General features: G+C 41.7%; 1 protein-coding gene across 2 annotated transcripts; it reads left to right on the top strand.

The window, feature by feature from the left end:
- Window positions 1–211: 211 nt before the first annotated feature.
- On the top strand, window positions 212–17,858 carry ctdspl3 (CTD (carboxy-terminal domain, RNA polymerase II, polypeptide A) small phosphatase like 3). 2 transcript variants are annotated; one of them, XM_076874345.1, is made up of 12 exons: window positions 212–333; window positions 422–513; window positions 2,857–2,971; window positions 3,086–3,229; window positions 3,458–3,572; window positions 3,795–3,906; window positions 13,004–13,090; window positions 14,848–14,910; window positions 15,057–15,136; window positions 15,326–15,452; window positions 15,880–15,975; window positions 17,406–17,858. In XM_076874345.1, exons 3-12 carry the CDS (start codon window positions 2,902–2,904, stop codon window positions 17,469–17,471), a joined length of 960 nt encoding a protein of 319 aa, XP_076730460.1. In that variant the 5' UTR covers window positions 212–333; window positions 422–513; window positions 2,857–2,901; the 3' UTR covers window positions 17,472–17,858. The 2 variants fall into 2 exon arrangements, with proteins under 2 accessions (XP_076730460.1, XP_004574419.1); XM_004574362.3 differs by having other exon boundaries at window positions 226–513.
- Window positions 17,859–18,590: the final 732 nt, after the last annotated feature.

The following is an 18,590-nucleotide window of genomic DNA, read 5'->3' as shown; positions in this document are numbered from 1 at the left end:
ATATTAAATTATGCAGTTTTAAAAAAAAGTAAGGTATGCTGTTGCAGAAATTGCCTCTTTGCTCTTTAATAATCGTGCTCACCCAGAGGTTCTTTGCATATAAAATTCAAAGGGGGGTGGGAGTGAGGGCAACGTGACGGGCGTATCACGTTGACGCTGGCTTTTTTACAAAGCACCGCCCAATAAGCGTCTCCGCGGTGCTAAACCTATCGGAGCCCGGTAGATTCAAACGAACGCGCTGATTCAGCGAGTGGGGGCGGAGCTACTTCTAGGTTCTGTTTGGTGCTTGAACAGCGAAGCGTCGGATTGAGAGCGATTATCTTCGTTACGGTGGCAAGTGTTACGTTTAGATGATAACAAACCCCCACGTAAAGAAAAAAAATGAGACTTAGGTCTCAGAAAACTGTTGCTGTTTGTCCAGAGACACCGAGGCGCTCCCGTCGACGGTCTAACGGAAAAAGGAGTCGATCGCGCCTGTCGGGGTCGGAGATTGAAAGTCCGCTTCAAAGCAAGGTAATTTATTGTTTGTCGGGTTATTTCTCTATGGTGATAGTGCTGTTATTAATGTTGGTGGAACAGGTAAACATTATGGTAGCATACAGAGCTGGATGTTGAATATCGTCCCTTTGTTAGGATGCTAGGCTAGTTAGCTAGCTACTAGCGTTCTCATAACAAAACAGCTAACAGAGTTGCTAACATTAGCACCTTCTCGATAGTAGGTGGCATTTGCCACAGTTCTCTAGTTCTATCTGGATCTGTCTGGACCTATTTAAGTAATTTTTTTTGGTTAATTTTAATTGGTAGGTTAAATACAGCAAGGAGGGTTGGTAGGGATATAGTTTCCAATTTAGACCTGAAAATAAACCATCGTGGTTGTAAATATAAGCTACTGTTAAAACCTCGAGCTACTGATTAAGCTTTATGACTTCAAGTTTAGATTTTAAAACGTGTTGGATTGGCAGACATGACTGTGACTAACCACTGTTTGCATTGTAGATTTAAACTGTAGATCATTCACTGGGTGTCGAAAAGAACAAAGGAAAACAATGTTGTTCATACAGATCCAATTCATTCTTAGTAGCTGCTGTCTTTAAGTAAATCAATCAATCAATGAAACTATCATTAGTATTATTTTTTTGTATTCTTTTCTTTTAACCTCTACACCGAGTCGTATTGTTGTGTGTTGCTTTAAATTACTAAAATGAAACAGTGAGTTAACTTTGGTTTCAAGTTTAATCCTTTACCTTAAAATTGAGGGTCTTTTCACCCATAAGAGAAACTTGAGAACATCTCAAAGAAGAAGCATACATACTAGGCAGCGTTAATCACATCACAACACTGGATTCCAAGAGGATTGATGCCAACAAGGATTAAAGATCCCAGTTGCATGTGGAAGAGGGTCGCAGTAAAGTAGGTCACCAGGACACGTCTTCCTGTTTAGACCCATTAGACTAGTGTGGATAGAGGCCATGCAGAACAGAATCCTATTCAGGGCAACATATGTGGTGACTTTGGTTGTTGGTTAAATCAACTTGATACTCAGGTTGAAATATGGGGCAAACTGCTGCTTGAAGAAAGGTTTATAACCATATTACAATTGTACTGTAAATAGCTGTGAAACTGTGTGGTCACCAAAATACAAGCTGACTTACCTTTAATGACGGCGTTTGAATGACGGCGTATTCACTACGTGAAGGCTTAAAAATAGCCAAATCTTGTATCCATCCTAGGTGAATTGGGTGTGTGCCTCCAGAGATTTATAATTGCGAAATTGGTTCGCCCTATATGTGCTGACTCCTCAGACAAGGTACGAGAATAAATAGCGGTTGGTCTTCAGGGTTTCTACTCCACTGCCGTATTTCATACGGGTCCACATTTCCAATGCGCGCAATTTTTTGCAAGTACCGTCTCTTTGCATCTGGACACAATCTGTCTCTATAACGTCCTCTTTCTTTTGAGCTGCTTTTAAGTATGGTTCATAGCAATCTTCCTTCCAACACAGTGTGTTTGTTTTGATTCGTGGCCTACTAAAATGGTGCCGCGCTCCCACAATGCATTGCGGCGTGAACTCCAAAGCCCCATTGTCCTTGGTGATGTAAGACTTGGATGCAGCTGCTGGCCATGGAAACCCATTCTATGGAGCTCTCTACACGCTGTTTTTGAACTAATGTAAATTCCACAGTTTGGAGGTCTGTAATGATTGACTCTGCTGAAAATTGGCGACCTCTGTGCACTATGCGTTTGTTGAAACAATTTGCATGCCTAGGTGTTCCCGTGGAAGTAATTGGAATATATATATACACACACACACACACACACACACACACACACACACACACACACACACACACACACACACACACACACACACAAGCTAGAGGCATGTCAGCAAAACAAGAGAAGGGGACACCTTGAAGAACAAAGTGCTTGGAAGCAGTGCAAAGGGGTTGGTCTGAGTATATCCGTATGTGAGGCCTGAGTGATGGGGATTACTCAGACCGTGGCACAGATTGGTGGGGGGATGGTGTTTGTGAGGTGTAGGACCTGATTGACCTGAAGTGCTGACCAGAGGTCAGCAGGCCTTCCTGTTCTCAGTCGTGGCCCCTGCGTACCAAACACCCAGGCAGTAGGAAAGCTTGCTCTCCATCGAGGAGCGGTAGAAGGTCAGGAGCATCTTCTGGTCCAGGTTATTCTGGAAGTGCAGCTGCTTTTGGGTCTTCTCTAACAGAATTTTTTTATAAACGTGGAATACTGATTGAGACATCCTGAAGTAATGCACTATTACGCTGTTTTAAATGGACCTTAGGGGTAATAATGAAGGTGGGTTTTTTTCTTCTTCTTGTTTTTATTGTGTAGGATGAAGAGACTGTGAATAAAGACTCAGAGGATGAAGTTCCCACTATGGTGAGGCGACCGCTGCCTCGTGGCCGGGCGAGAAAGAGGGCTATTGCTGTGAATGACCAAGAATCAGGTATTTTAGCGCCATCGGCTGATTCTGCTTTAAAGCACAGTTACACTACCTGTTAGTTGAAAAGCTCATCGTTTTCTGTTGTGTTTTCTGAATGACTCTCATTTTACTGTCTAGATTTGACCTTCAAGACTCCAGTCCGTCCCATCATGCACCACGAGCGCATACTGTCAGAGATCGACCCTGTGACTCCGCGTAACGCGACAACAGCTAGAAACATCTACTCACCCATTGTGCGTTTCCTCACACCCAGCAAAGAAAGTGAGTACCAGTCATCCATTTGAAACTTGTTTACATGTAACAAAAGTCTCTCATTGAGAGACATCACCATACAACTGAATGCAGCTTTGTGATCCATGTGATAAACTCCACCTTGAACAAGCTGACCTGCTTAAACTACTTGGTCGGGAGTCAACTATATAAGTCTTATGTGATGTCATAAAGTCAGACTTGGTACTTACAGTCTGTGTGTGTGTGTTTTCTATTCAGATTTGAAGTACGCAGGAACGGGGACCAGTGTACTGATGAGCCCAGAACACGGTGTGTTCGGTTGTGGCTCCATTGACCTTCTGGGTGGAGACGAGGACGATGACATCTTTGATCCGTAAGTTGTTTTTCTACATACAGTCACAGGAGAAGACCATGATGTAACTTCATCTCATAGATTATTTTAAAGGAAGTATTCAAAATCAGTTTACAAAATCCAAAAATATCTTTTTCTAGTTCTTCAGTAACATGGATATGGGTTTGGTAACTTAGCTATTTGAGAAACGACACAAAGTTTTGTTTGAAAGTTTCTGTTGCTGAGCATCATTTTCATCTGCAGCTTTACGTTCATCAAGAACATGCCGTCGCGGTCCCAGCATTCTAGACCTGCTCTTCTAGATATTCCCCCGAAGACCAGAAGCACCCCAGAGGGAACGCTGGTGGTCGATCTGGTGAGTTTTATCCTCCCTGGCCTCCTGCTCGCTGCACACATATGTAGGGATGGGTACCGGTTCTGACATAAACGGTAGTAACCAGACCGAAAAGCAGCGCACATTTCGGTGCTTTATTTCGGTGCTTTTTTTCCCTGAGCTGTGATACACTTTAGATTCTAGCCAATCATTTTACGTTTCCGAGGATAGTAGGCGGGTCCAGGTACGTACGTTCTTTTAGAGCAGAGCTACAGATTAAAAATGCCCAGGGCGAAGCGGTCAAAAGTCTGGCTGTACTTCACAGCAAAATATGCAAACTCAGCAGCAACAAGTGCTTTAAGGTGATACTGTGCAAAGGATGTAATACCTCAAATCCGATGAAACACCTGGCGACGCATAGTGTTTTTTTAAAAGCCGAAAAATGCGCCGTATTTGATAGCTTGCTGCGAGACCTCACACCGAGCACATCTACTGCGGGTGTGGCGCCTGTTATCGGACCCGGAGTTAGCAATATCCCCCAAAAACCCGAAGAGGAGAGTCCTGGCCCCTAGCCCTGCCAGTGTAGCAGAAATGATGAGGATGATGATGCAGCAGCAGCCGTTCTTCTCTGCGTGAGTAGCTTAATGTTGTTCGTGTGTAATTTACGTTGAGTAGGCTAACCACATTATTACATTAATGCATGTAAGGTGAACTAGCAAACATCATCATAGCTACATCCGGCTGTCTTCTTGTTTGATGGCAGATACTCCCTTCACCCTGGCCAAAAAGGCTAAAATGACCAAAGAAAAAGTGGAAAACAGTTAAACATGAGAGGTTTTGGACAAAGTTTGTGTTTGTTCCATTGATTAAGCACTGCTTCCAGCCAAGAGTGATACCATATATGCCCTGTAGCTGCAGAAAAGGCTAACATTGTTATCTTTTTACAAAAAAACAGCTGAACATGAGAAGTTTTTGGACCAATTTTGTGTTCTCCATTCTTTAAGCACCGGTTCGAGCACCGTTTAAGCACCGGCACTGTTTCAAAAGTACCGGTTTGGCACCGGTATCGGATAAAACCTAAACGATACCCATCCCTACACATATGCAGCTCGGACACATGGGCTGTATCCCAATTCAGGGTCTGCAGCCTTAAAGGCCGCATTTTAATGCCGATTATGTCACAGCGACGAAGGCTGTCCAAATTCAAAGGCTGCTTGAAATGCGGCCCTCAAATGTGTCCTTCATTTCCCTGAATTTTAAGGATGTGGCGGTGTAGACTTTGTGGCCCAAAATATCCCAGAATGCATAGCGAGGCGGTGGGTGTGGATAATTTTGCCGAAAAAAGACGGTGGAAGAGGGGGGGCCGAAGAGTAAACTTTTAAAAGTACTGAATATTATGTCACTTATTTATGTGCAAACGTTTAATGACGAAGAACATTAAAACATTACTGTTGGCCACATGTCGGCAAAGTTATGTGACATTACTGATGTTTGTACTAACGTGGTTTTAAAGACTTTACTTTAAAATATACGCTGTTCAATAGTTGACGTTAATCTTACAGAGAATGTGATAATTTCATGGATATTTAAAGTAAGCACTGAGACAAATTTAGTAATGCCAACATATTGAAAGAACATATATTTGTCTCTTATATATAATACATTTATATGTACAGTGTCAAAGGAACCTGTCTTTAAATGAAGATTTAAGGTGACAGGAAATATAAATAAATGCAGCTTGAATCTCAGTATTTGAAACAGAGTTCATTCACTGCTATAATAACTAATAATGATTGAAATAATAACTTTAATATTGGCCATATTATATTTACATTACCAACATGAGATGACTTTAGTCTCATGAACAACATTAGCTAATTGTTATTTACTAGCTTATCAAATCAAAGCTCATGTAGAAAAAAACAAACAAATGAACAAAAGATTTTCTCCTTCATTTCTGTCAAACAATCCTGTATGAAACGTTTCCAGTATCATGGTTGCTAGGCAACCTGGGCAGCGCGACGGAGGCTAGACCGTCCCATTTCACAAGCCTCGCACTTAAGGCCTTAGCGGTCTTTGAGTACGCGACCCTTGTGGACCGTCAAAACTGCGTACTTTAAGGCTGCAGACCCTGAATTGGGATACAGCCATGGATGTCAACTGTGGAACACGAACTGAGGACATCTTAAAGAAAAATCACAAACAATATTTACTGAGTTTTTTTGTGTGTTAATTATATTTTCAAGGTCAGGAACAGTTTGCTTATTTTGCTTATTAGTGTGAATGCTGGTAAGCAAGGCTGACTGTCAATAACGGGCCTGTTTTCATACATAAGGCACATTAAGCGAAACAAAACAGTCAGATAAGTCAAACTTTACTCAACTCATTCTTCTTGCTTCCTCTTTTTCGTACCATTGATTCATTAATCTTGAATTCTCTCGCAGCTGCTCTAACTTTGAGTGGGGAAAAAAAGTTAGCGTTCATCCTCCAGTTTCACTGTGCTAATCTTATGCTAACTATACATTAAAAAAAATAATAATTGTTTGATGATCTGAAACGTTTAAGTGTGACAAACATACAAAAAAAAATAGAAATGTGTTTTTTTCACACCATTGTCATGTAACAATGACTTTCTTCCTTCATTCTGTTCGCTGACCCCATTATGTATATGTGTGTGTGTGTATATATATATATATATATATATATATATATATAGACAGCATCGTCAGAAGGAAAGTTGATAAAATAAATTACAAATGTTGTATTGTTCGATACATATGCGTACCGAACCGAAAGCACTGTATCGAACGGTTCAATATCGATACGAATATCGTTGCACCCCTAGTATATATATATGTATGTAATATATATTTATTTTATTTATTCGCTTTTTTTCACTACATTAGACAACATCAAAATAGCGTTGTCAAAAATGACAATAGCGTTGGCATTTTTTGTTATTTGTATGTTGTAATCTTTACAAAAAACCTAAAAAAACCCCACCTCTTAATCTTTGGTATATGGCGAGGCGCTGTGGACACCCAAGTTTGTGATTGTGTCGAATTTTCAAATCAATACCATGGTTGCATCTGCTGAAAATCTCTGTGAAGCTCAAATCTCAGTGACCTTGACTTCAAGGTCAGAGGCCAACTTTTTTGAAAATCAGAGGAGTTTCACACTTATAACACAGGTATGTCTACTAGGAGGCTGAAGGGTAGCACTATATATTTATAAACAATCAAAAACAACAATTATTAGGCAATTTATTTATTTCCAATTTTTATTGAATTTATTTCTGTTAACATGGTGTTTTTGGTCTGATTGAAGGACTGATGTGATGGTAAGGTGTCCGCTGCTCTGCTTTGAATATTGGTAGGCTTTTTTTTTTTTTTTTTAATTTTCACAAGAATTGCTAGTTCCCCTAGAGTTTTGGCCACCCCAACAATCAGACGATTCCCTATGAGCAAGCATTTAGCAACAGTGGGAAGGAAAAACTCCCCTCTAAAAGGAAGAAACCTTCGACAGAACCAGGCTCAGGAAGGGACAGCCATCTGCCGCGACTGGTTGGGGTGGGGGGAGTGAAAATTAAAAAAAAAAAAAAACCAAAGTGATCATTATTGGAGCAGCTTAATGAATTTTTCCAGTGCTGTTAATATCCTTTTCCAACCCCAGTTTGTGTTTTTGTCACTTTTGTCCAAGGTGGAGGAAGCCATGCTGTAGATTGATTCTGTATGGTCTTTCAATGTCAATACATGGGAACCTCTTAGAGAGGCCAGGGTTGAAAAAGGGATGCCGGAGAACCTCCGAGGGTGTTATCCGCTGGTGTGCATCCAAGGCCAACATCCCTTTAATTAAGCTGACAAATAAACGTTGGCCATTTTCAGGTCCTCGTCCAAACACCATTACTTGTTCGAGGTCATCAAGACGCGCAAGTTTTATGTATCGAGTCTCCAGGGGCTCATATCCTGTCTCGCACTGAAATTGTTTGTCAGTCTTAAATGTCCAGCGCTGTTGGTTGTAGTTGTCTTCAATGAAATAGTCTTCAGTGTACACGCCAGAGTCCAGAACATGATCTGGTGGCTGTCCCTGGGTCTCTATGATGAATTTCAAAACATCATATTCTCCATTTCCAGGGTAGAGTGGCACCCCTGTACCAAGCTCCACAGCTACCAGCCCCAAAGACCACATGTCAGCTGCTTCATTATAAGGAATGCCAAGCATAACCTCAGGTGCACTATAACCAACCGTCCCCACACAATCACTAGGATTCACTGCAGACACAGGACATGCGAGGCCAAAGTCTATAAGTCTGACTTTGACTGGAGACTCATGGCGGTTAACAACCATGATGTTTCCAGGTTTGAGGTCAGCGTGCACTATTCCCACAGAACCTAGGTGTGACAGGGCATTTGTGAGTTGATGTAAAATTGGCCTGACTTCGCTTATGGGGAGACCCTGGTTTTTCCGGTCCCGTATGTAGTCCCACAGGCATTGATCAAGGAGTTCAAAGTTTAAGCAGACCCGCTCTCCGTCATGGAAAAAGCCGTTCCATTTAACTATGTTGGTGGCATCTGGATCCAACCTTCTCAGCTGCTCCAGGATGAAAATTTCCAGTTTTGCCTGTTGCAGAATATCAGGCCGGTTCCTGTTGACTTTAATAGCCACAGCACGGTTGGTTTTGGTATCGCGACATTTGGCTACAATACCAAAGCCCCCTTCTCCGAGGAAAGCCTCTACCTTGTAGCGGTTTCCCAAAATGCTCCCTTCAACTATTTCAAGCTCACCTGAGTTGAAGGATGAGCTGGCTGACGTGTGGACGCATACTTGCTGAGAAAATTCAACCGAGTTTCGGAAACTGCAGTTGATTTTCTGTGATCTCTTGCTTTCCAAGTTTGAAGGGTGCTGAAAGACCACAGGGTTTTGTGGTCGTTCAACACTCATGTTAGTGCAAGGGGAACTCTTACGGTTGAAAAAGGGATGCCGGAGAACCTCCGAGGGTGTTATCCGTTGGTTTGCATCCAAGGCCAACATCCCTTTAATTAAGCTGACAAATAAACGTTGGCCATTTTCAGGTCCTCGTCCAAACACCATTACTTGTTCGAGGTCATCAAGACGCGTAAGTTTCATGTATCGAGTCTCCAGGGACTCATATCCTGTCTCGCACTGAAATTGTTTGTCAGTCTTAAATGTCCAGCGCTGTTGGTTGTAGTTGTCTTCAATGAAATAGTCTTCAGTGTACACGCCAGAGTCCAGAACATGATCTGGTGGCTGTCCCTGGGTCTGTATGATGAATTTCAAAACATCATAATAATTTCTCCCAGGGTAGAGTGGCACCCCTGTACCAAGCTCCACAGCTACCAGCCCCAAAGACCACATGTCAGCTGCTTCATTATAAGGAATGCCAAGCATAACCTCAGGTGCACTATAACCAACCGTCCCCACACGGTCACCAGGCATTACTGCAGACGCAGGACATGCGAGGCCAAAGTCTATAAGTTTGACTTTGATGGGAGACTCATGGCGGTTAACAACCATGATGTTTCTAGATTTGAGGTCAGCGTGCACTATTCCCACAGAGCCCAGGTGTGACAGGGCATTTGTGAGTTGATGTAAAATTGGCCTGACTTCGCTTATGGGGAGACCCTGGTTTTTCCGGTCCCGTATGTAGTCCCACAGGCATTGATCAAGGATTTCAAAGTTTAAGCAGACCCGCTCTCCGTCATGGAAAAAGCCATTCCATTTAACTATGTTGGCGGCATCTGGATCCAACCTTCTCAGCTGCTCCAGGATGAAAATTTCCAGTTTTGCCTGTTGCAGAGTATCAGGGTGGTTCCTGTTGACTTTAATAGCCACAGCTCTGTTGGTTTTGGTATCGCGGCATTTGGCTACAATACCAAAGCCCCCTTCTCCGAGGAAACCCTCTACCTTGTAGTGGTTTCCCAAAATGCTCCCTTTAACTATTTCAAGCTCATCTGAGCTGAAGGATGGGTTAGCTGACATGGTGGAATGTGTCGGCTTGATCGGTGAATTGCTGAGAAACGTGAAATTCTCTCAAAACTTTCCAAAAGGTTTTTGGTTGCTGTCAGGTCTACGTCCGTTAAGCACTGAAGTTTAACAGAGCAAAACCCCTATTTGTAGGCTTTGCCTCTCAGCAAGATTATGACATAACAAAGGATCAACGGCATTCTATTTTGGATCAAAGGCATTCTATTTTTTTCAGTTGAAACACTGAAAAAAAAATAGTGTTTCAACAGGGCAGGCTGGCGCCCTATGGGACGCAGAGGTGATAGGGTAAGGATGCAGAGGATAAGATCCAGGATAAGATTTACTTATCGGTCAGCTCATCATCAGTGAGCAGCCGCAGAATCACAGGTGCAGCTTGGCAGGAGATGGACTCAGGGTGAAGACACAAAATCAACAATGACAACACTGTTATTCTTTATTAGTGTGAATGCTGGTAAGCGTGTGTGTGTGTATGTGTTTCGACTGCTGCTGTGTGCACAGTGTTTGCTCTACAGCCATCATTTTATCCTCACGTAGCCATCGTTGTTGTCTTTCCAACAGCATGTCTTTCAAAGCTCACAGATGTAAACGTTTTTAAACTGTGTGGATCCAAGTGGAGGGATAATCCTCTAACCGACCCATAGAAATACATTATATTTTCAGACAGGAGTTTGTCTCAACAGCAGGAAAGACCCCACTTTTTAAATTGCTCCTGCGGCCAAAGTTTTGACAGCAGGAACATGAAGAACACACTGTTGTATAGAACAGGTCCTCGGGATCGTCACCATTTGAAAATGATTTTGATGGGAGTTAGGGTCTTGGATTTAGAAGCAGTTGTTCAACAGGTGCACCGAGGCAGATTTGACAGGGTTTTGCCACAGAGTAATAGTGTGTCAGTAGTTAGTCCTGGACAACTAGATCAAGCATTCCGATTGGCCCATGAAATTCAGGATTCTGTTTGATTGGTGCATTTGTTTTCAGCAGACAGGTGGTTCAGATCTGGGCTTTTGGAGTCAGTTGATGACTTTTAGAATCATCTTTTCTGACTGGATCATTAAAACTTAAAGCATTGATCTTTCTGCAGTGGATTCTCCCACATTTCAGTGATATGGTGAATAAATGAATATTGTAAAGTCAAAATACACAACGTCGTAGTCTCACTTCAAGCACTTTATTCCTTACGTCTTGTTTTTCCGCTCACCCACAATAAGAACAACCCACCGCAGGCAACAGTACTCTCGCGATATAACAGAAAATGACAAGTTAACAATCTCCCTCTTTCTTTTTTAAAAATAAAAGTATAAATATCCCTTTTAAACATTTGTATACATATATATGTAAACAAAACAAAAAAACATTGTCAACATTATAGAACATTCAGGAAACATTTCAATGTGCTTTGCTTTACTCAAAGCGTACTATCACTGCACACAATAAACAAGAGTGCATTTTAATGCAAAGAAAACTTCGTAAACAAAGGATCACAGTATCCAGAGTCCTTCATCTAGTGCTTTTAGAAGGGTTCTGGATAAAACTCCCTTTTTTTTTTTTTTTTCAGACAATCAGCAAGTTGGGATTTGAAATCTGACCAACCAATCTGTCTGATTTTAATGGATTGTATGAGCTCTTTAATGCTGCTCATTTCCAGCCCCAGTCTCTTCTCTGTAACCTGCTTAGTGGACTTGAGTGCATCAAACAAGGAATGATTGTCAGGCACACAGATCAACAGAAGAGCATTCAGACCAGTGTTACCAGTTTTAAGCTCAGAAAAAAGTGTTGCCAGGAAGACAGCACTGTCTATTCCAGGGGTGTCAAACTCAAATACACAGTGGGCCAAAATTCAAAACTGGAACAAAGTCGCGGGCTAACGTTAATATTTACTGAAATACATTTATTCCTCCAGATATAAGAATGAATCTTTTCTTATGGACTCAAACACATTTTGCTGAAAAACTGAATATGGAACAAGCAAAGCTTAATACTAAACAATATATATATATTAGCTGTATAATACCAGTAGGCCAGCTCTAATAGTAATTTGGTATGGCTTCGGGCCAGAGTTTGACACCTATGGTCTATTCCATCTGACATGGCAAGAGTTTCTCCTGCCAGTGTACTTCTGACCACACGTCTGATATTTTTTTTATTTTTTAGACTGCCAAAAGAGAGGACAAAACTTTCCTCCTTTACCCATAAGGATGATTAATGCCCCTCCTTGAGTACCGCCAGCGGGAAGGTTGCCAAATGAAGCGTCACTGAAAACAACCAATGCCAAATCCTCACTGTTACCCCAGTGTTGAAACTTAAGAGTCACTTTCTCTACTTTAAGTTTATGGATAACTTTGTTCACTTCATGAATGGACTGCACAATTGCACCTTTGATATTAGATCCCAGGCTGCATGTGTCAAACGTAACATCTGGTCTCGTTTGTTTGGCAACCCACAAAATCTGTCCTATTTTTGACCCGAGTTGCTCCCGTTCTGTTTCACTTAAGGAAGCATCCCTCTGTACAGCCCGTGCTGCTTGTAACTGAACCGGTTGTAGGTTGTCAATGCAAAGTTATTGATGCACCTCTATTACATCATTAACTGTACAAATGTCCATAGCAACATAAAAAAACTGTCATGTTCTTCACGGCCCACAATTAAGGTAGATTTCAGTACAGGAATGATGAGTTGCAAAGTGACTTGAACCAGCCCAAAGGAAATCATCAACGTGACATGCAAGCACTCCTGTAATCTCAGATTGTTCATTCTGCCAATAGAACACTGTGGGATCAACCTGTGATATTTTACCACCAGTTTTGAGCATAATGTCTTTGACCTTATTGTACCAATAAAGTGAAGCAATTATTTCATTTCAGCTCAAAACATTCAGCTATCAGCATTCACACAGCAATTTCTTCAGAAAATGCATTTTCTAGTTGATTTTTAAGTATCTGCAATTCCTTTTGGATGTTGTATTTAGCAAGAATAGAGTATGGTCTACATTTTATTGTTAAAGATTCACTTTCTGTGGCTTTAACATGGTTAAAATCATAAACTGGACACTTTCACCTTGCTCCCTTGTGAAAGCAGTCAGTTATATATTTAAAATATTAAGTAATCTGAGGCATGTGGTCGTGTTTATTTCCAGGAGGAGACCCTGATGTTGAGCTCTCTGAATGTGATCGAAGACGCAGAGTACACCTTCCATGCAGCTTTCCAGGACCATCAGTACAAGGTGACCACTCACTGAAAGCCACTCTTCACAACCCTCTGTGGTACTCTCTTCTGCAGACCAGATGTTTACCACAGCAACTTATTTAACAACAAACAAGATCTTTCATTTTGATTCACTGTTGAGAACTTAACATGTGCCTCACATGTTGGTGCATTATATCACAGAGCTGGTGATGATGTTACTGATATATCAGCAGGTTTATTTTTCTTTCAGAGACATGAAACAGAAGCTTCCCTAATATTTGTTACCCCTGCTTATTGGAGTCCTTATTAACATGATGTGGCAATAATAAAAAAAATATTGATCTTTTTTTTTAACTGCATTGTCACAAGTCATGGATAATTTCTCGTGTCTTTACTCTTTAATCTGCTTTTATAAATGCTGATACCAGCAGATCGTCAAACAGCCAATATTTTCAGGGGACCTCTACATTATGTTATCTTTCCTAACGTCGTTAAAAACAAAAGGAAATGTATATTTCAGTTGAAAGTCACATAACCTATTGGATTTTGTTTTTAATAACTTGATGCGGTTGGGTTTCTGTATTTGGAAATTGTGCACTTCTCTATTTCATACTTCCTTCGTGGTTCATTTACGTACAAGATGCATGAATTAGGAAACTAGTAGAAAGTGTGGCATGCAAGCATCTGTGAAACCATTTTTCACTCACTCTAAAAATTAAAAACTGCAGTTGATGAAGTGCAAAAACCCATTTTGGAAAACTGAAAAGAGACACACACACACACACACACACACACACACACACACACACACACACACACACACACACACACACACACACACACAAACATATTTTTATGAATTTTGAAATATGCATTTGATTTCTTTGACCTCTCTTCTGTTTTGTGAGCAACTGGGGAGCTTCCATCGAGGGCTAAAATGGTCTAAATTCTTTCTGTTCCCACAAAGAAATTATTCTGCAAAGTGTTGTAATCGAGTGCAGCATCAAGGCATCTTTGTGGATAAAAGGATTCACGAGGTTGAGCAGACTTAAAAATTGTCTGTAAGCTTGTTATCTAGCTGGGATCTGAAGATGATATGCTGCGGAGGGTCAGTGAAGTCACCCTAGTTATAAATAATGATATGTCATTCCAAGGCAGGCTACACAGCTGTCATTACACGAACATAACACTGGCAGAGGTTTAAAGGTGAGGGTGAAATGGGTTTTAATAAGCACCCAGTGGGGCGCAGATAACGTAGGAGCCAAGAGCGTCTGAGACAACACATTTCACAACGCTGTGCAGTTAGTTGAAATGTTTGGTGGTTTTGAGTTAATTGCCAAAAGTTATGATCCTAACCTTAATCATCTGACTAGACCAGGCAGTTGGATCTTTACTGAAACTACAAATTTTGGTATCTGGGACGCTGTGAGTCCAGGAGCTGACTCTACAACTGCACTTGACTCTTTACCCCTTAAAGCCTACTACGTGTAACCCTCAAAGCTCTTTTATGAACTGAGTGGCTTCTGTCATTTCTCAGGCTTATAGAACAAAATGACTGAGTGTGCATCAGCAGTTGGTGAGGGTGGCCTCTGTTGATGCAGACAAACCATTCTAGAGGTGGTCAAACCGTTTTTATTGGTGTGTATATACCAAGGTGTCAAAGCTCATCATAAAGGGTACCTGGAAGGTTGTCAGATGTCTTGATGGGGAACAGAGTTAAAAGATGAGCTTCAGTCAGCAGAGCAGATCTGAGGTTACTGACTTGACCACTTATTCTTCCCCTGTTCTCAACAGGTATACATGGTGCTGCGACCACATGTGAAGGAGTTCCTGCAGGCCATGGCAAAAATCTACGAGGTGTGTGTCAGTGTGTAGATTAGCAAATAGTTTGGTTATTTTGAGCCTCATTCACACGTTAAACAAATTATTTTTCTGTCACTGCTTTAACGTGGAGCAGTTAAAAGTGTGGAATTGTACCAACTGCTGTGCGTGCTCTGTTCCAGCTGTTCGTTTACACGTGTGCGAAGAAGGAATATGCCGAGAAGATCCTGGACATCCTGGACCCGCAGAGAAAGCTGTTTCGGTATGAGCTGCTTCCACTTGTGTTTTGTAAACTCGGTGCTTGAGTGCAGAGACGTGCGGATTCGCACTGCTGCTGTGTTGCGTGCTCAGAAATTCGACATGGCCTGCTTCAAATGTTCCCTTTAACATTCTGCCCGTGCCATACAATGAGGACGGTAAATGTGAGTTTCACTTGTGATTTCTCTGGTAGACACCGGCTGTATCAGGACGACTGTGCCTGTGTTCTTGGCCACTACATCAAAGATCTCAGCATCCTCGGGAGGGATCTGAAGAAGACGGTGGTTCTGGATAATGCACCCCACACATATCCATATAATGTAAGTTTAAAGGCTGTGTTCTTTGATTTTCTCTGAGCCCCACTTGAATGACTGAACTTCTCACCCTGTGCTAACCCGTCCACCCTTCGGAGAAAGCTCATTGCACCGATTGTATCCACTATCTCATTCTTCGAGCTAACAGTAACAGTATAAAGAATGAGACCAGGCTTAGATACTGGGACTTTAGCTCCATCTGGTGGAAGATGGCTGCATAACATTTATGGCACAACAACTTATGGTAACTGGGCATCAATTAAAATGTTAATAATTAGACTAAACGACTACGTCTGGCATCGACTGACAGTAGTGGCGATTATTCATCTTGTTGACTATTCGCACACATCCTTAATTAATTACTTTGTTTTGCTCTGTCAGCACTTTGTTGCTGTTACTAACTTTTAATAACATGTTTGTTTGTTTTTTGTAGTTGTTGAACACGATTCCCATCAAGAGCTGGTCTGGGGAGTCTGATGACAGAGAGTTGCAGAAGCTCATCCCCTACATGGAGAAACTGTCTGCAGCTGTAAGTCTGCTTACATCTTCTGTGTTTACTGTGCGCTTGTTTAAAATGGATTCAGAGGCAACAACATGTGCTTCCTCCTTCACTGCACCAGCATCATTGTTTTTGGTCCCGGCAGGCGGCTGTTTTCAGAGAAAAACCCCGCTGCTCTGCAGGTGCTGCTCTGCACCGGACAGCAAACCCATACAGATGGCATTTATCAGTGCCTCACGTTTACTTTAGAGATTATGAGAGAACGAGAGCAGATCTTTGAGAGTAAAAGTGTGAGTTACAGTAGTCAGCTGGACACAAGCGCCAACCAAAATAAAAGGATTGAGCTTTAAGGTCCGCATCAAGTCGAACTGTATGCTAGCGTTGTTTCGGCTGCCGCCAAGTGGCCACTCACCTTGTTACGTGAGTTACAGTTAACAAAAAAGATTTTAAAATGAATATAAAATTCAGATAAGTAGCTTTGATCGTCAGCTTTAGTGAATGCCTCTCGTCCGTGAGCCTGCTTCCTGCGATCTATACAGACGTTTAGATGTGTGGCAGGCGGACACTTAATCGACTCAGAGCTCATTTGCATCGGTTTTGTTAAACAAATGTTTAATCGTGTCTATGTGTGATGGTGCCTGTGATAAGATGCAAGCGTTTGTCTGTCTTTAATCTCACGAGATTCAAACATGCTAGTGTGTTTTTTCTGTCTGTTATGTAGCTGCAGTTAATAATGGTCATAAACTATTAATCTATCATGTACAACAAAGAGTTCTCACATGCTCGCATTCGATAAACTAGAAAATCTTCACCATTTAATACAATGATTGATTTATATTAATAGTTGAGGCTGTAAGAATGCACGGTAACTGGTGTGGTTCTCTTACAGCACATTTCTACTTAGCCCTAGTACAAGTCTCATTTATGCTTCGCATTCATTTGTGCCTCACAGACTGGACACGTGAATATGGTGGGATACATGTTGTAATATTGGGCGGATCCATTCTGGGTTTAGTTTTTTTTATTGTCAGCGTTATAATTTGGCCCCTTGTTTGAAAACTTTGCTGCATAAACCTGTCCGTGTTTGGGATGAGTCGCATGCTGCGCTCGCGTCCTGTTTTATGTGAACATGCTGATGGCTGGAGCGGGGAGGCCCGGGCTGGCTCGCTGAGTTGATAACCTTGTCGTGTAGCTGCTCAGCGTCACCGTGCTTGTGGTTTGGTGAGGACAGATAGTGAAAAGATATTCTGGGCATGCCGGGCAGGCTAAGTGCTACAGACTCAGATTGTCATAGAGAAAATGGATTTTCCTTTTCTTTTAGGGTTGTTGCTGATTCCCCGGTCAGTGAGCTGTGAGTGAAACAGCTGGTTATCTGCAGAAGCATCTGCCTGATGTCTTTCCTCTCCCGGTTTCATGATTGACTCTGAATATCTGAATATCTCTCGCTGGTGTTTTTTCAGGAGGATTTTCGGGAGGTGCTGAAGAAGAGGAAGGATCACGTCCACAGGCTGCTGTCAGAGGACTGACAAACCCCCCACTTTGACTGCTTAATGTGACTTTCACAGCCCATGTTTGCTTTGGCGAAAAGGCAGAAGCCAGTTGGACCTAGGTAACCTGCAGACTGTTGGTTCGTGGTGGACCTGTGCGCCCTCCCCCGTCCTCCCGTTGGCTTGAAATGACAGCAGAGCGGTGTTTCAGACATGCTGCTGGTCGCTCAACAGATTACACAAGCAATAAACTCATATCTGTGTATATATATATTTACAGCTCAGAATCCAAAATATGTTGTTTATAGTCCTGATTTTTTTTTAATTTATTAACTATATTGCAAATCTACAGCTGTTATCTGTATATTTTAAAATGTTTTCTTATACAATAAAATATCCCTGATAATAACTGGGGAAAATAAAGCATTCGTGCCTAGGTGTCATTTGATTTTCATATTTAGATTATGTTATTTTATATGATCACCTTATCTTCAGTTGTTAAAATTTTTCATTGAGCATACAGACGACTGTGAGGAAGAGGAGGAAGCTACATGTTTGGAGAACACATGGGCTCAAGGAGGCTGAACTAAAAGTCAGACAAAAAGAAATATTAATAAAGTTGAGGTGATTGAATGGAAATTGAATTCCAATCATTCCACGTTCAGGTCTCCCTATTTTTCAAGGGTGAAAGTCTTATGTTTCCAGGAAACGCTCCTCAACATAGCGAAAAGCAGCGATGTGAGAATTTCCTCTAAGGAAACATCCTGTAATAGGATTTTCAAAAGATTTGTTTCTCAGGCATGAAATAAATAGATTTTCAAAAATCTCAGCTGCTCTCTGCACTGCCTCTGCAGGTATCTGTAACCCTTTGAACATCTGCACCGCTGCAGCAGAGCTTTAAACTTGTTTCTATTCACAATAACTTATGCGCAAACCCTGCTCATCACTTCCTGTTAAGGAGGAAATGGAAGTATCACAAGGGCAAGTGGAAAGATGGTAACGCATGCGCACACCTTTCCTAGATCACTCCTTTATTACCATTGGTAATCTGATATTCACTGACAGCACATTAAGCATCCCAGGATCCATGTGTGAGTCACAGACTTCATTCACCAGTGGCTTTTATGTATTGTTTGTGGGCAAAGATGTTAAACGCTT

This window comes from Maylandia zebra, linkage group LG15 (assembly GCF_041146795.1).
Source record: "Maylandia zebra isolate NMK-2024a linkage group LG15, Mzebra_GT3a, whole genome shotgun sequence".
NCBI lineage: Eukaryota > Metazoa > Chordata > Actinopteri > Cichliformes > Cichlidae > Maylandia > Maylandia zebra.
The sequence above is the reverse complement of the archived record's forward strand: the minus strand, read 5'-3'. Positions and strand labels throughout refer to the sequence as shown.

Bases quoted from the DNA above. Each gene is read 5' to 3' on its own strand.
- ctdspl3 (XM_004574362.3), top strand. From the start codon at position 382: ATGAGACTTAGGTCTCAGAAAACTGTTGCTGTTTGTCCAGAGACACCG. The intron at 3,230-3,457 runs GTGAGTACCAGT...TTTTCTATTCAG, and splicing joins CCTCACACCCAGCAAAGAAA to ATTTGAAGTACGCAGGAACG. The intron at 3,573-3,794 runs GTAAGTTGTTTT...TTTCATCTGCAG, and splicing joins GACGATGACATCTTTGATCC to CTTTACGTTCATCAAGAACA.